The following is a 16,901-nucleotide window of genomic DNA, read 5'->3' as shown; positions in this document are numbered from 1 at the left end:
CGAAGAAAGATTAGCAAAACAAGTGTTCTCTGCCAGGTTGGCAGCAAAACGACCCAGAGGAAGACCAAGGTATAGGTGGATTTATACGCTACAAAGTGCCTTAGACGATAGAAAAACAAGATCTGATAATGTTGGAGTCTTGACAAGTAACAGACTGATTTGAAGGAAAATTGTAGATTGGAAGTTAGTAATGATGTAATTCTTTTCATGTAGTACTATTATATCCTGTACATCCCTTGAGTTTACATGGCAGGAATTTGATGATGATGATGATGATGAGCTATTATACCTCCTTATTTGAGCATTTCTAGTGTAATCTTATCTAATGCAGCTGCCTTTTCATGGTTCATGTTTTTGATTGATAGGTATTCTGATTACATCCCTCTTGAATGTTTACAATCGTCTTTTTGTCACTTCTTGTTTCATTTAGTAATGTTACATGTAGAATATTCCATTTACAGTATTCTTTCCTCCATATCGAGGATATTTTGTTACTTTTCTAATATTTATTTTCCATATTCCTACCAAAGGCATTTTTGATACTTCATCATCAAATTCCTGCTACGTACCCTCAAGGGGTGTACAGGATATGATAGTACTACATGAAAAATTTACATCATTACTAACTTCCTATCTACAATTTTCCTCCAAATCAGTCTATTACTTGTCAAGACTCCAATATTATCATTATCAGATCTTACATTTATATCGTCTAAGGCACTTTGTACTGTATCAATCCACTTATATCTTGGACTTTCTCTGGGTCGTTTTGCTGCCAACCTGGCAGAGAACACTTGTTTTGCCAATCTTTCCTCACCCATTCTGTTTAAATGACCATACCATCTGAGATTAGCTCTGCTAACGCATTCCTGGATGCTGACAATGTGAAGTTCTTTCCTAATATCCTAATTTTTATATGATATTGCCATTGATGCTATCTGTTCACGCTTCAAATCTTTCTCAGATTCTCGTGTCTGTGGTCCTCTAGTCTTTGGTCAAGAGTTTTACTTATGACCCAGCTCTCAGATCCATAAGTTAAAACTGGTTTGAGCACTGTCTTGTATACAGCTAATTTAGTATTCCGACTAATTCTCTCTTATTCCATATGAATTTATTCAGTTGACTTCGTACTATACCAGCTTTATTGATTCTGTTGTCTATATTCAACAGGTTCTCCGTTCACAAGGCAGTTGACATTTTCAAAGATTCTGCCTATTTTCATTGTCTTTGTCTTTTTATTGCTGTCCTTCATACCATATCTATTACAACAGTTATTCAATTTAGTCAAGGAATATTGCAGACTCGTAGCGGATTTATTGATAAGTATAACATTGTCTGCATAAAGCAAAGAGCTGACATTAACATCTCCAATTTTGATATCATGTTTAATACAACTTTCCTTCATAATGTGATCCATATAGATAATGAATAACAGAGTGGATAATGTACATCCTTGTCTCACACCAGATTTAAAATTAAACCATCTTCCTGTACTTCCTTCAATTCTGAATGCCGACTTACAACTCAAATAAAGACTAAGTGTTGCTTGATATAATGCCCCAGTGCCACCATATAACTGTAGTGTATTGAATAGCTTCTCTCTTGGCACCTTGTCATATGCCTTTTTCAGATCTACAAAACTTAAATACAGACCTTTGTTATTTTCCCATGCTTTCTCGACTATTTGTCATAAAGTGAAGATCTGATCCTGACAGCCTCTAATTGGGCTGAATCTAGCTTGTTCTTCACCAAGCTTTTCTTCCACAATTCTTCTCAACCATTTCTCAAGTATACTTGCATAGATCTAGCCAGGAACACTCAGTAGGTAAATACCTTTGTAATTCTCACATTCAGTTTTATTTCCCTTTTTATATATGGGTACTATGAGAGCTCTACTCCAATCATCGGGAATTCATCCCTCTGTCCAGGCTTTCTGAACTATGCAGTGCAGCCACTGTACGACTTGTATACCACCATACTTCAACATTTCTGGTCGAATATCATCTATTCCTGCTGCCATTCCACATTTCAAGCCTTTGATGGCTTTTTCTACTTCAAGTATGGATATGTATTCCTGACTGTATGCCTGTTGAGTGTTTTTTACCACTGTGCTATCACTGCTTGTTTCATTTTGCAATTTTTCTAAGCAATTACTGAATATTTCAAGGATATCTTTTTCTCCTGTTTTCATGTCACCTTTATCATCTCTAATTCCTTTTACAGCACTCTTTCCTTCATTTCTAAGCTTCTTCAACAACCTCCAAAATATTTTGCCATCTTCTTGATATTTATTTTCTATGTTCTTGTCAAAGTCCTCTCATGACTTTTGTTTAGCTAGTTTTACACAATATTTAGCTTTCTTACATTTCTCTCTGTATTCTCTAAGGGCACAAGCTGACTTATTTGCCAGGAACTTTTGATATGCTTTCTTCCTTTCCTTCACTGCCTCTTTAACTTCCTGTGTCCACCATGGAGTTCTGATTTTTCTATCCTTGCAGACAACCTCATCACATGCCCCTCTTGCTGAATCAATCAGGGTTTTCTTCAAGGCTTGCCACTGAATCTCTAAAGTTTTGTTCCTGTTCTCAAACTCTTTCATTTTTTCTTCAATAATCTTTGCGTACTTTAGTCTATAATAAATATGTTTAATCCTTTATCCAAGTGTGAGCAAACAAAGTTTGTGCCTGAAAATATCTTCAGGACTGAGGTAAGGTGGTACAACACCGGGCAACTCGTTGCAAAGGTGGATAAAGGATTAAACTAAATTTATTATAGTCTAACCAAGTGAAAAATATACTTTTAACATCTTTCTCTAAATCCAGAGTAATTTAATAAAAAGGTGGCACACCCTTTGGCAACTCCTATAGGTAGAGATGACCTTGCTAAAGCTTCTGCATGGTATCTCCACTTGGGCCTGGCTCCCACTGAAGAGACCTAAATAAAGGTCGAAACTGGTCTGGCACCTTTGTAGCCACCACCTGGGTAGTGGCCCTTCCTTTAATGCATAACATTATACATATCCGCAAGGAGATGTGTTTTGCATTATGGGAGATACTGAGATAGGAGTGATGTTATCTTGATCCACCTTTGCAACGAGTTGCCCGGTGTTGCACCACCTTACCCCATTCCTGAAGATACTTTCAGGTGCAAACTTTTTTTTGCTCAAACTTGGATAAAGGATTAAACTAAATTTATTATAGTCTAACCAAGTGAAAAATAAACTTTCAGTATTTTAGTCTACAGTTCACATCAGAGAGCTGCTCAACTTTTATTCGCTTTAAAACTTTCTTATATGTTATTCTTTTCAATATAAAATTCAATTTTATCTTGCTCAAGGCTAAATAGTGATCACTTCCAATTTCAAATCCTCTGTTCACTCTGGTGTCCTGCACAAGGGAGAAAACATCACTATCAACAATAACATAGTCAATGAGATTTTCTTATTTCTTGCCTTTTCTGTCCATGTGAATTTGTGCACATTTTTATGTTAGAACATGGTGTTAGTAATAACCAGCCAATGTCCTGAGCAGAAATCCAACAAATATTTGCCGTTATTATTAGCTTTGCTCTTTTCTCCATATTTTCCCAAAATATTTTTGTATGTTTGACAATCATTTCCTACTGTTGGATCGTACATCCTGGCTTTGAATCCGCCATCTTGTTAGAACATAGTTCTTATTTAAGTTATCTGTTTTTTATTATCTTAATTAATTGTTGGTTGATTACTAATCCAAATATAGAGAAATTTATATTATCCTGCACCACCCTATATTCTATATAATATAGTTTATATTATATAGATTAGTCTATATAATATAGTGGAATCAATCAACTAACATCAGCAATCTTACTTTTCTACAGGCCGAGGTTAATATTATCATTTAAGGCTTCCGCAAGGTCCGATAAACTTTATGAGCAGTACAATGAAAGAGAATGAGGCAAACACCAAATTGGAATCAATAAAACAAAACATGTAATGCAGGGTTACATAACATGTACATAAAGTATAACTTTGAAAACAAGATAATGCAAATCAACTTAGTTCAAATACTCATAACAAACATAAAACATTAGGCATCAGATATCCAGCTGTCAATTTTACATTCTTTCGAATAATTAAAAATGGTTCACACAGTTCAATGTTACAGAATCTCACAGTAATTATTCTTAAAGTAGAATTCTCTAATTCTCTCTTAGTCAACTAACACCTAATTTAATTATGAGGCAGTTATCACTTCAAGGGGGAAACACTTTAAAACTCCATACTTCGCCTATTTTTAGTAGAATGCCACAGTTAATGTTAAGATATATCAGGTAGAGCTAACTCATATCTTCACGCTGAAATATAAAAAAAAAATGGACTGCTCTAACCTGGTTACATCTTTTACACATTGGATTCACTATAGGCACACTTAAAACTGTCACTCTGAAGCAACACTATTCAAAAGAAATCTTCACTATAATAACTGAAATATTAAACATAGAGCTTCATGAGTCTTGATTCACTTGTTTCAGGTAATCTACTTATTCCTTATTTTCTTCTATGCATTAATTTCAGCTTTGCACTATTCTTCCTCAAAACAATTGGAATTCGACGTAATTTTAGAATTCTGTAGAAATATTCCTAATTGCCTATTAATTTCCCAGTCCCTTCTTAATTTATTTATGGCATTTCCAAATCCCCATTACTGCCACCCCTTTACTTCACTCCGTGCTGTGCTGAATGCTTCTCCCCTGTTTACTTTCTTTTTCCAATAAAATACCTTCATTCTTCCTGCCAAAATCCGGTTCTAGCCAGTCCAGCTCATATCAACTCCTTCTCCCTTCGAATACCGTAGCTCCATGCTCCACCACGTGCTATCTAAAATTAACACTGTTTCCTTGCCAGTGACCAATCAAATCTCATTAGCAGAATTTCTTAAATTCACTTTCATTTACAATAAATAAAATGCACATATTACAGTTCACTTAGGATACATTTACAAATTATATAATGAATTTATACAGAATAAATAACGAAAAAAAATTACAATTATTATTTCAATAAAAAAGATAACAGTAAGTATTTAAATTAGAATTTACTTAGGAGTAAAATTAGCTCAGGATGTGCAATTTATGTTAAATCATGAATGAAGTATTAATAATCATAAAATTCTTCATTCACAATTTAACAATACTCTGCTATATAGATCCCCAACAAGGACCAACTTTTCCTTTTTCATCGTGTCAGATGCTTTCTCTAAATCCTCAAAAAATTCCTCCACTTCTACCTTCTGTGGGACCATAGGCACAAATAAGTCTCATTATCCAGTTCCCCATTCTGATATTTGCCAACATCACTCTACTTGAGACTGCCTGCCATTCAAGAAGATGAGCCTCGTATTTTGTGTTGAATACAATGGCTACTCCTTCTTTTCCTTGATTGTCGTTGCCTGAATATAATATTTTGTATTTATTGCTCAGAAAGATCTCACCAGTTTTTGTCTTTTTTGTTTCAGTCACCCCTATTATGTCAATCTGGTACTTATCTAATTCCTCAGCTAGCTCCATTTCTTTGCCATTCAGGCTTCTTATGTTGATAGTACCGATCTTTAACTCTGGTGATGTTGAGTTGGGGTGTTTTTTAAGATTTGTTCCAGTAGCTGACTTTTTGCTGTTCACCCTGGTTTCCTGGTGAAAACAACGGGGTCCTTGTTTAACCAGGCGACGCCCCAGCTATCATGAAATTTTGTCATGTTGTACCATCATGTTGCTTTGCTTTCTTACATTCATCTCCATATTTTCTCAGAGCACATGCTGACTTACTTGCTAGAAACTCACATGCTTCCCCAGCTGAATCAGTCAGTGTTTTCTTTAATCTGCCAATGAGCATCCAAACCTGTATTTTTTATGGAAATTACAAAGACTAATTTATTTTGTTAATATATTAGCTACATTATAATTTCCTTAAAAAATACAGTTATGAATATTTAATAATAATAATTATTATTATTACGGTCAACTCCAGGGAGTCCTTAGACTCATCGAGGGAGGTCCTAAACATCACGTCCACACAACTATACGACAGTATCTATCATACCTTGCCTTGAACTCACTCAACATCATAGCATCCCCCAACAGACTCTGGCAGCTTATTCCACTCATTTACCACTCTAAAAGTAAAGAACCCAGCTCTAACACTGCTGCTAATCACACTCTTGCCCAGCCTCCATAGTCCCCTAGTTTTCCCACCACCAGTCCTGATCTCAAAAACATCCTCTGAATTAATCCTATAGAAACCCTTTAGCAATTTGAATGTCTCAATCATATCTCCCCTTTTCCACCTATCAACTAATATCTGCAATGCACAAATCTTCAACCTGTTCTCATATGGTTCATTCCATAGACCCGCTATCATCTTAGTCACTCGTCTCTGGATTCTCTCCACCTCCTCCCCATCAAGAAGGAACCTAGGTGACCAAATCTGGGCACAGTAGTCAAGATGAGGTCTTATCAAGGCTCGGTACAGTGGTACAATAACTTGCTTGTCTCTGCTCGTCAAGGTATTTTTCAACAACCAGATGAGCTGATTTAGCTACTTTTGCAATGTGCCCCCTAAACTTCATCTCCCTATCCACCAATACTCCCAAGACCCTGGCCTCATCAATCTCCTGGAGTACAGTTCCACCAATGTGGTATACTGCTGCTAATCTTTTCCCAAAATGCATAACCTTACATTTTGTCACATTAAACTGACATCCATCCTCCTTAGCCCAGAACTCCAATCTATCCAAGTCGTCCTGCAAGATTTTGACATCTTCTGCATTCACTATTGCCCTACCCAACTTTACGTCATAAGCGAACAAATGAACTGTTTCTCTTAGATCCTTCCCTATATCATTAATGAACAAATTAAACAGCAGTGGTCCAAGAACAGAACCCTGCGGCACACCACTAGTCACAGGCCGTCTTTTGGACTCTACTCCTGAATAAACTACTCTTTGATATCTCTCCATCAACCACCCACCTATCCATCTCACCAACCCTATATCCATTCCCATATGTTGTAGTTTATGGATTAGAATTCCATGTGGTATCCTGTCAAACGCCTTTGCCAGATCCAGCAGTATCACTGTAAACCCATTACCCTTATCCAGTTTCCAGTTCAGCCGTCACCTTGTTATAAAACTTGAGCAAGTTACTGAGGCATGATCTACCCTTCACAAAGCTATGCTGTCCCCCGTACGGTATCTCATTTTCATCAATCCATTCCTGTATTTTTCCCTTGACTACTTTCTCCAAGACCTTGACAACGACTTCTAATATGCTGATCGGTCGGTAATTTGCAACCATAGTCTTGGATCCTCCTTTATGCAGTGAAACTATTTTTCCCCTCTTTCCACACCTTCAGGACTAAACCAGACCCGAGACTCAGATTAAACAACATGGTCAAGGGCACTGATAATTCCTTAGCCGCTTCACGCAAGACCCGTGCTGGTATACCATCTAATCCCACAGATGTATTCACATTAAGGTTCTGTAATAGACTATTCACCTCCACTTCATTCATCACAATTCCCGTATAAACTAATGGTTCCTTCATTTTTCAATGTCGCCAGCTGGATGATATACTTTTGCAAAGTGCTTGCTCAGTAACTCCATTATATCGACTGATTCAGTGACCTCCTTACCATCGTCATTCCTAAAAATCATTTTTCTGTATACAGTTTTTTTCCTGCTGCATATTGAAAGAACTGTTTGGGATTATCTTTAGCTTGCATAGCTAGTTTCCTTTCATAATCGGCTTTTGCTTTTTTTACTACACTCGTTACCCTTCTAGCCTGCACTTTATACCGTTCGTGTGCCTGCAGGTCACCCCCTTTCTTTAAATTCCCTCCACAGTTGTTTCTTTTTTTGCAGCTCAAGCTTAATGGTGTTATTCATCCATTTAACCCCTACTTGTTTTACTATTCAGACTCTAGGTATACAATCAGCCATAACCTCCTGTAAATGCTCCTTGACCACTTCCCATGCTCTATCGACATCCAGCCCTTGCAGTTGTACATGCCATGGCACCGATCCAAGCAATCTCCTAAGCGTGTCATATTTGCCAGCACGGTAATTCCACACATACCCTGTCTTAATTGAAAATTCCACACCTTTAGCCACCTCCCAAGACCTTATGATCACTCTCACCAATAGGTGGCAATATGGTCATATTCATTACAGTCAAATTCTCATATGCTATTACCAGGCATTCAGTCAAGCACTCTCACACTCCTAGTATTTTCAATTACATGCTGTCTCAGATAGTTATCCCTTAATAATTGAATAAAATCCATTTCCTTCCTCACATGTGTCCTCTCCTCCTTCCAATCAATGTTACCATAGTTGAAATCCCCCATAATAATTACCCTCCTTCCACTCATTTCATCAATTTGTTTATGCATACTATCGCCACCATCTATTCCATCATCTGGTCTATAGCAGCATCCAACTGTATATTTTATTCTGCCAGTCTCAATCTCACACCAAATAGCCTCAAATGACTTCTTTTCACTATCCTGCAATACAACTTCAATTCTCCTTGGCTGCAGTTCATCAGCTACAAATAAAACACGTAAAGACCACAGTAATAACTTTTAATTAATAAAGGTGCAAATATTTCGTACTGAAATTAACAGCACATCTTCGGTGTCATACAAACAGTTAAATGTTATTACTGTGGTCTTCATCATCATCATCAAATTCCTGCCATGTACCCACAAGGGGTGTACAGGATATGATAGTACTATATGAAAAATTTACATCATTACTAACTTCCTATCTACAATTTTCCTCCAAATCAGTCTATTACTTGTCAAGACTCCAATATTATCATTATCAGATCTTACATTTATATCGTCTAAGGCACTTTGTACCGTATCAATCCACTTATATCTTGGACTTTCTCTGGGTCGTTTTGCTGCCAACCTGGCAGAGAACACTTGTTTTGCTAATCTTTCCTCGCCCATTCTGTTTAGGTGACCATTCCACCTGAGATTAGCTCTGCTAACGCATTCCTGGATGCAGACAATGTCAAATTCTTTCCTAATATCTTCGTTTTTAATATGATATTGCCATTGATGCCATCTGTTCACACCTATAATCTTTCTCAGGACTCTCATATCTGCGGTCTCTAGTCTTTGGTCAAGTGTTTTACTTCTGATCCAGCTCTCAGATCCATAAGTTAAAACTGGTTTAAACACTGTCTTGTATACAGCTAATTTAGTGTTCCGACTAATTTCTCTCTTATTCCATATGAATTTATTCAATTGACTTCCCACCATACCAGCTTTGCTGATTCTGTTGTCTATTTCTATATTTAATTTACCATCTTCAGTAAAAATCGTGCCTAAGTAGCTGAAATGTTTTACTTGTTCCACAGGTTCTCCATTCACAACACAGTTGACATTTTCAGTGATTCTGCCTATTTTCATTGTCTTTGTCTTTTTATTGCTGATCTTCATACCATATCTATTACATCTATTACAACAGCTATTCAATTTAGTCAGAGAATCTTGCAGACTTGTAGCGGATTTATTTAGAAGTATAACATCATCCGCATAAAGCAAAGAGCTGACATTAACATCTCCAATTTTGATATCATGTTTAATACCACTTTCCTTCATAATGTGATCCATATAGATAATGAATAACAGAGTGGATAATGTACATCCTTGTCTCACCAGATTTAACATTAAACCATCTTCCTGTACTTCCTTCAATTCTAACTGCTGACTTACAACTCAAATAAAGACTAAGTATTCCTTGATATAATGTCCCATTGACACCATATAAGTGTAGCGTATTGAATAGCTTCTCTCTTGAACCTTATCATATGCCTTTTCCAAATCGACAAAACTTAAATACAGATCTTTGTTATATTCCCATGCTTTCTCGACTATTTGTCGTAAAGTGTAGATCTGATCCTGACAGCCTCTCTTTGGCCTGAATCCAGCTTGTTCTTCACCAAGCTTTTCTTCCACAATTCTTCTCAACCGTTTCTCAAGTATACTTGCATAGATCTTGCCAGGAACACTCAGTAGGGAAATACCTCTGTACTTCTCACATTCAGTTTTATTTCCCTTTTTATATATGGGTACTATGAGAGCTCTACTCCAATCATCGGGAATGCATCCCTCTGTCCAGGCTTTCTGAACTATGCAATGCAGCCACTGTAAGACTCTTATACCACCATATTTCAGCATTTCTGGTCGAATATCATCTACTCCTGCTGCCTTTCCACATTTCATTCCTTTGATGGCTTCTTCTTCTTCAAGTATGGATATGTATTCCTGCCTGCATGCCTGGTCAGTGTTTTTTACCACTGTGCTGTCATCACTGCTTGTTTCATTTAGCAGTTTTTCAAAGTAATTACTCCATACTCCAAGGATATCTTTTATTCCAGTTTTTATGTCACTTTTATCATCTCTAACTCCTTTTACAGCACTCTTTCCTCCATTCCTAAGCTTCTTCAACCATCTCCAGAATATTTTGCCACCTTCTTGATATTTATTTTCTATATTCTTGCCAAAGTCCTTCCATGACTTTTGTTTAGCTAGTTTTAGACAGTGTTTAGCATTCTTGCATTTGTCTCTATATTCTCTAAGAGCACTAACTGACTTATTTGATAGGAACTTTTGATATGCTTTCTTCTGTTCCTTCACTGCCTCTTTAACTTCCTGTGTCCACCAGGGAGTTCTAATTTTTCTATCCTTGCAGACAACCTCACCACATTCCTCTCTGGCTGAATCAATCAGTGTTTTCTTGAAGGCTTCCCACTGAATCTCCAAGGTTTGGTTCCTGTTCTCAAACTCTTTCATTTTTTTCTTCAATAATCTTTGTGTATTTTAGTCTACAGTTCACATCTGAGAGCTGCTCAACTTTTATTCGCTTTAAAACTTTCTTACATGTTATTCTTTTCAATATGAAATTCAATTTTATCCTGCTCAAGACTAAATAGTGATCACTTCCAATTTCAAATCCTCTGTACACTCTAGTGTCCTGTACAAGGGAGAAAACATCACTATCAACAATAACATAGTCAATGAGACTTTTCTTATTCCTTGCCTCTTCTCTCCATGTGAATTTGTGCACATTTTTATGTTGGAACATGGTGTTAGTAATAACCAGTCCATGTCCTGAGCAGAAATCCAACAGATATTTGCCATTATTATTAGCTTTACTCTTTTCTCCAAATTTTCCCAAAATATTTTTATATGTCTCACAATCATTTCCTACTCTGCTATTTAGATCCCCAACAACGACCGACTTTTCCTTTTTCATTGTGTCACTAGCTTTCTCTAGAGCCTCAAAAAATTCCTCCACTTCTACCTTAGTAGAACCTTTGTCTGTGGGACCATAGGCACAAATAAGTCTCATTTTCCAGTTCCCCATTCTCATGTTTGCCCACATTACTCTACTTGAGGCTGACTGCCATTCAAGAAGATTAGCCTCGTATTTTGTGTTGAATACTATGGCTACCCCTTCTTTTCCTTCATTGTCATTGTCTGAATATAACATTTTGTATTTATTGCTCAGAAAGATCTCACCAGTTTTGGTCTTTTTTGTTTCAGTCACTCCTATTATGTTGATCTGGTACTTATCTAATTCCTCAGCTAGCTCCATTTCTTTGCCATTCAGGCTTCTTACGTTGATAGTACCGATCTTTAACTCTGGTGATGTTGAGTTGGGGTTTGTTTTCAGATTTGTTCCAGTAGCTGACTTTTCGCTGTTCGCCCTGGTTCCCGGGCGAAAACAACGGGGACCTTGTTTAACCGGGCGACACCCCAGCCAGCATGATATTTTGTCGTGTTGTGCCATCATTTTTTATTTTGGTTTAACCAATAAGAATACAATTTGGTCGGCTAAATCCCAAATTTGCCAGCACGTCCTCGTTCGTTCAGTATCCAAGTAGATACTCAACAGGGTGCACCACAAGAAGGTGAGGATTGGACATTAGGTCAGAAGCCCTGGTCGGGTCTCCGCATTACTTAAAGGCTATGTGGAGGTCTCCACTCAGTTATACAACTTTGACCCTTAAGCACCCCTACTGTGGTTGTTACGTGTTTTATTATTAAATATACTATGCCACAGGTACCTCTAAAGATTACAGTTATGAATAGCCAACATGTAAGCCTTGCCACCAGAATGAGTATCCTGTTTGATACTTCTTTTAAAATTTTAATTTTTTGCTTGAATAATATTTGTATATTTCAGTCTATTCCAGTTCATTTTTGAAAGCTGCTGAAGTTTGATTCTTTTTAAAACTTTTGCACATATTTTTCATTTCAGTATGAAATTCATTTTTATTCTTCCCAAAACTTAATGATGATCACTTCATATTTCAAATCCTCTGTATACTGTTATGTCCTGAACCAGCACGAAGATATGCTATCAGAAATAACATAAAAAATGTCAGAATGAGGAATTGGACGATGAAACATTTTTGCCTATGGTCCCACAGAAGAAAGATGACAAGTCAATCCTGGTTGGAGAAATAAACAGCAGAACAAGAAATACGGATATGCTTTGGAAAAATATGGAGAAAACAGTGAGACTGTTCTTATTTTTTGTGTCTGTTTCTGTTCTCCAGGTGAATTTGTGCACATATTTGGGTTCAAATATGATATGAGCAATGACTAGCCATGTCCTGAATAGAAATCCAGCAGGTACTTAACCAGTCTCATAGACAGGCTTATACGTTGGTTATGCATTATTAAAACACTTAGGGAATAGAACAACGTAGTTAAGGATATAAATTAAATTAAACTTTAATAATTTTCCGATATTTCGGCAACTTCACATTGCCATTTTCTAAAGGAACTTACAAAAAAGTTACCTGCACATAGGCACTACAACACAGAAACTGGGAATGAAGAGATGAAGCTATTGTTCTCCTAACAGTCCTGATGGTGCCCTCTAGCAGGCTAAGTAGGTGTTCTTGGCCGTTGGGCTGAAAGTCTGCAGATGTAGGCCTCCCAAATTTGGGGCAGTCGCATACAACCAAATTTGTTGAGGTTTGGAGAATTTCTTAGGGCTGAGGCTGATTCCATAAAGAGTCTTTCAAATTTGTATTTGCTACGGTGTATCACTGTAGCTTTCTTCCACCGTATTCTGTGGTGTGTATCCAGAGCATGGTCCGTAAGCCCAGAATGACTGTATTTGTGAAAACGGATGTAGTCCTTGTGTTCCGAAATTCTGATATTCGCTGTCCTGCTTGTTTGGCCAAAGTAAGACAGTTTACAACTGCAAGGGACTTGGTAAACACCACGTAGGTCTAGGGGAAGTGGTTGGTCTTTAGTGGAGCGGATAAGGGATGCCAATTTTCTGTAAGGTTTGTAACAGGAGGTCAGGTCATGTTTTTTTAAGATTTTGGTAATCTTTTCCGAGGTGCCTCGGATGTAGGGAATGGTGATGGATTTAGAGTAATCCTTGTTGTAGGGGGGGAGGGGATCTGTGGTTTGTAGGTTCTAATATTTTTTGGATTTTTTTTTTTGGGGGGGGGGGTAGCCATTGGCTGAGAAAGTGTTGAGGATGTGATTTAGTTCAGTGTTTAGGGCCAAGTCGTTTGAACAGATTAGTTTAGCCCTGTTGTATAGTGTTTTCACTACTCCATATTGTTGTGAGGGTGGTGGGGATTATTGGTGAATGTATCTGCCTGTATGGGTGGGTTTTCTGTAAACTGAGAAAACCAAGGATCCATTAGGCTGGTGGGTGACTAGTGTGTCTAGGAAAGGGAGGCTGTTGTTTTCCTCTTTTTCCGTAGCAAATACACTGTAGCAAATGCAAATTTGAAAGACTCTTTATGGAATCAGCCTCAGCCCTAAGAAATTCTCCAAACCTCAACAAATTTGGTTGTATGCGACTGCCCCAAATTTGGGAGGCCTACATCTGCAGACCTACAGCCCAACGGCCAAGAACACCTACTTAGCCCGTTAGAGGGCCATCAGGACTGTTAGGAGAACAATAGCTTCATCTCATCATTCCCAGTTTCTGTGTTGTAGTGCCTGCGTGCAAGTAACTTTTTTGTAAGTTCCTTTAGAAAATGGCAATGTGACGTTGCCGAAATATCGGAAAATATTTATTAAAGTTTAATTTAATTTATATCCTTAACTACGTTGTTCTATTCCCTAAGTGTTTTAATAGTACTTAACCATTATTATTAGGTGTGCTATTTTCTCCATATTTTTCCAAAGTATTTCTGTATTTCTTGTTCTGCTGTTTATTTCTCCAACCAGGATTGACTTGTCATCTTTCTTCTGTGGGACCATAGGCAAAAATGTTTCATCGTCCAATTCCTCATTCTGATATTTTTTCAGATCACTCTGCTTGATGCCTGCCATTCAAGAAGATTATCCTCATGTTGAATGTTGAATAATATACCTACTCCTTCCATTTCCTGATTATTATTGCCCAAACAAAGAAGACAAAACTAGCCTAGAAGAATCTAGGTTAGTTTTGTCTTCTTTGTTTCAGTAACTCCAGTTATGGTGCCCTGGTACTTTAATTTTTCTGTCTTTTACCATGATAGTTCTTACATTTATTGTGCTTATCTTGAATTGTTTTGGCTGTTTGCTGTGGTTCCCTGGTGAAAACAGTAAAAGCCTTGTTTTATGCAATATCCCAGGCAGCATGACACTTCATCTTGTTATATGATCACTTTTAGTTTAGGTAAAACTAAAATTGCCAGCCATTCCTTGTTTGTTCAGTACCCAAGTAGATACCTCGTACTAGGGTGTACTACAAGAAAAAAAAAATTAACTTTTAAAAACTGTTGAAATTAATTTTCATTGCATGGGTAAAGGATTTAAGTAAGTCTTTAGTAAACATTTACCTTTCATCTCACTTGAGATTTTTTTGTTTTAGACCTACCAATACTAACATATGACTATATGATCATACTGGTTTTTTGTTTGATATGTTAGGTGTGGCGAGTTAGCTGGAATATTACTGGAACAATTTTGGCTTCATCTGGAGACGATGGCTGTGTAAGATTATGGAAAGGTATGTCTTAAATACTACTGAACTCATTTCTGTTAATGCAGTTGAACTAGTCTTGGAATTATAGATATTAGATCAGGTTGGTGGCTAAAAAGGAAGCAAATGTTGAGGGGGGGGGGGATTATAACCCTTTGAACCATTAAGGAAATTTAAGGAGAACTTCAATGTTGCTTAAAATTTAAATAATTTAAACTTCAGCAAGACAGGAGGTCCTGGATGGCCCATCCAGGATCATTTGACTAATGGGCTTGTCTGCTAGGTTAAGCGATGTTGCAGTAAGTCTCCTTTCCCATGGTCCAGAAACCGAGCCCAAGGCTTGCCATGGCGCTAGTGTAATGTCCAGTGTAACCCTAGTCAGGGGCGCGCCAAGGGTAATTGCTGCCCAGGTGCAAACTTTTATCAGCCGCCCCTTAAAAAAATAACTAAAAGAAATTGCATGTAGCATTTACTACAATAAATAAAATAACAATTTATGCTAACCAAAAGTTATATGTCTTATTTATTAAAAACACAGAATACATAGTTTCGTATAGTTATTTTTAACATTTTTCCAAAAACAAACAAAAAAGAACAACAATTATTTCTTAATATAAACAAAGATTAAATGCACATGCCTTTATGTAAAATTTACTTGACGTGATTTTTTTTGTAGCAAAATCATTTATTATAGCCTCCATATCTAAATTAGTAGCAATTTAACGTTCTATGCTAATAAGGCTTAAATTGTTGAGTTTATCCTGTGTCATTGTACTGCGGAGATGATTTTTTATAATTTTCAGCTTTGAAAAGGATCTTTTGCCAGCTGCAACAGTCACAGGTATTGTTAAATAAATTCTTAGTGTTATTGACAAATTGGGGAAAACACTAAGAAGATCATTCGAAAATATATACTCAAGTACCGAAAATGCATTCATATTCGGATTAAAATATTTTCTATTACCTCGCATAATTCCAAGGAGTTTATATCAGAATCTTTACCATCTGTCAATTTTATCTCCAAATCTTTACAATATTTTAATTTTCTTTTTTCTTTTGGTTTTAATAATAAATGTCATTTAAAAATTCAAAAACATCATTATGTTCTTTCAGTAATGTAAATCTTTCATCAAGTTTTGAAATAACTATATCAATTATAACTAAATAAACATTGACTTTGAAATTTTGTTCTTGCGAATCAATAACTTCATCTTCACTTTCATACGAGAATAATCTTTTTTGTTACCCAAAGTCTGACTATTGGCATACAAGGAAAAATTGGATCACAATCCACTGTATTTGCAATTTTGGTTGCTTCCCCTAACATATTTTTGAATGCCTCATCTGTTCTACAATCCTTTAAATAATTTTTTAGGTCTATCAACATTTTCATTATTGTAGACATAATTACATCCAGTTTTTGCATCAAATTACTTATGACATTAATTTTCAATAAGATTTGGTGCCATATAACAAGAGAACATTTGAATTTGAAAGATTTAATTTTTAATAATAATGATTCAGTTTCGTTCCTTGTGTTGCTATTACCTCGCATAAATTTAAAGTTGTCATCTTTCTTCTTGATATTTATCTTGATATAAAATATATAAAGCATCGTATATTTTTTTCTAAATTATACCTTAAAGCTTTTACAGCGTCTATGCAGCTTGACCATCTCGTATCACAAACTTTTTTAACAGTAAAACTTGGGCATTCCTCTTTTAAAATTTTCCAACGATAGACTGATTTAGAAATAAAATTATATATTTCCTGAATTAATGAAAAAAATTTGCTATTTCACGCAGAACACTTGCAGCATCATTTACAACTAGATTAAGCATGTGAGCGGCACATGGTATGTAAAACGCTCTGGGGTTCATATCTAATATCCTCTTTTGGAG

The 16,901-nt window shown here is 36.5% G+C and overlaps 1 protein-coding gene across 2 annotated transcripts in view; it reads left to right on the top strand.

The window, feature by feature from the left end:
* The window catches only part of Nup44A (nuclear pore complex protein Nup44A), a 114,014-nt gene that overhangs the window by 76,818 nt on the left and 20,295 nt on the right, over nucleotides 1-16,901 (top strand). For both annotated transcript variants that reach the window (XM_090408060.1, XM_090408061.1), the window contains exon 8: nucleotides 14,949-15,027. In XM_090408060.1, the coding sequence (XP_090264186.1) occupies nucleotides 14,949-15,027 (79 nt within the window). The remainder of the gene's footprint in view (nucleotides 1-14,948; nucleotides 15,028-16,901) is intronic.

This window comes from Typopeltis vanoorti, chromosome 18 (assembly GCF_054136105.1).
Source record: "Typopeltis vanoorti isolate ZY-2024b chromosome 18, IOZ_Tvanoo_1.0, whole genome shotgun sequence".
Classification (NCBI taxonomy): Eukaryota; Metazoa; Arthropoda; class Arachnida; order Uropygi; family Thelyphonidae; genus Typopeltis; species Typopeltis vanoorti.
The sequence above is the reverse complement of the archived record's forward strand: the minus strand, read 5'-3'. Positions and strand labels throughout refer to the sequence as shown.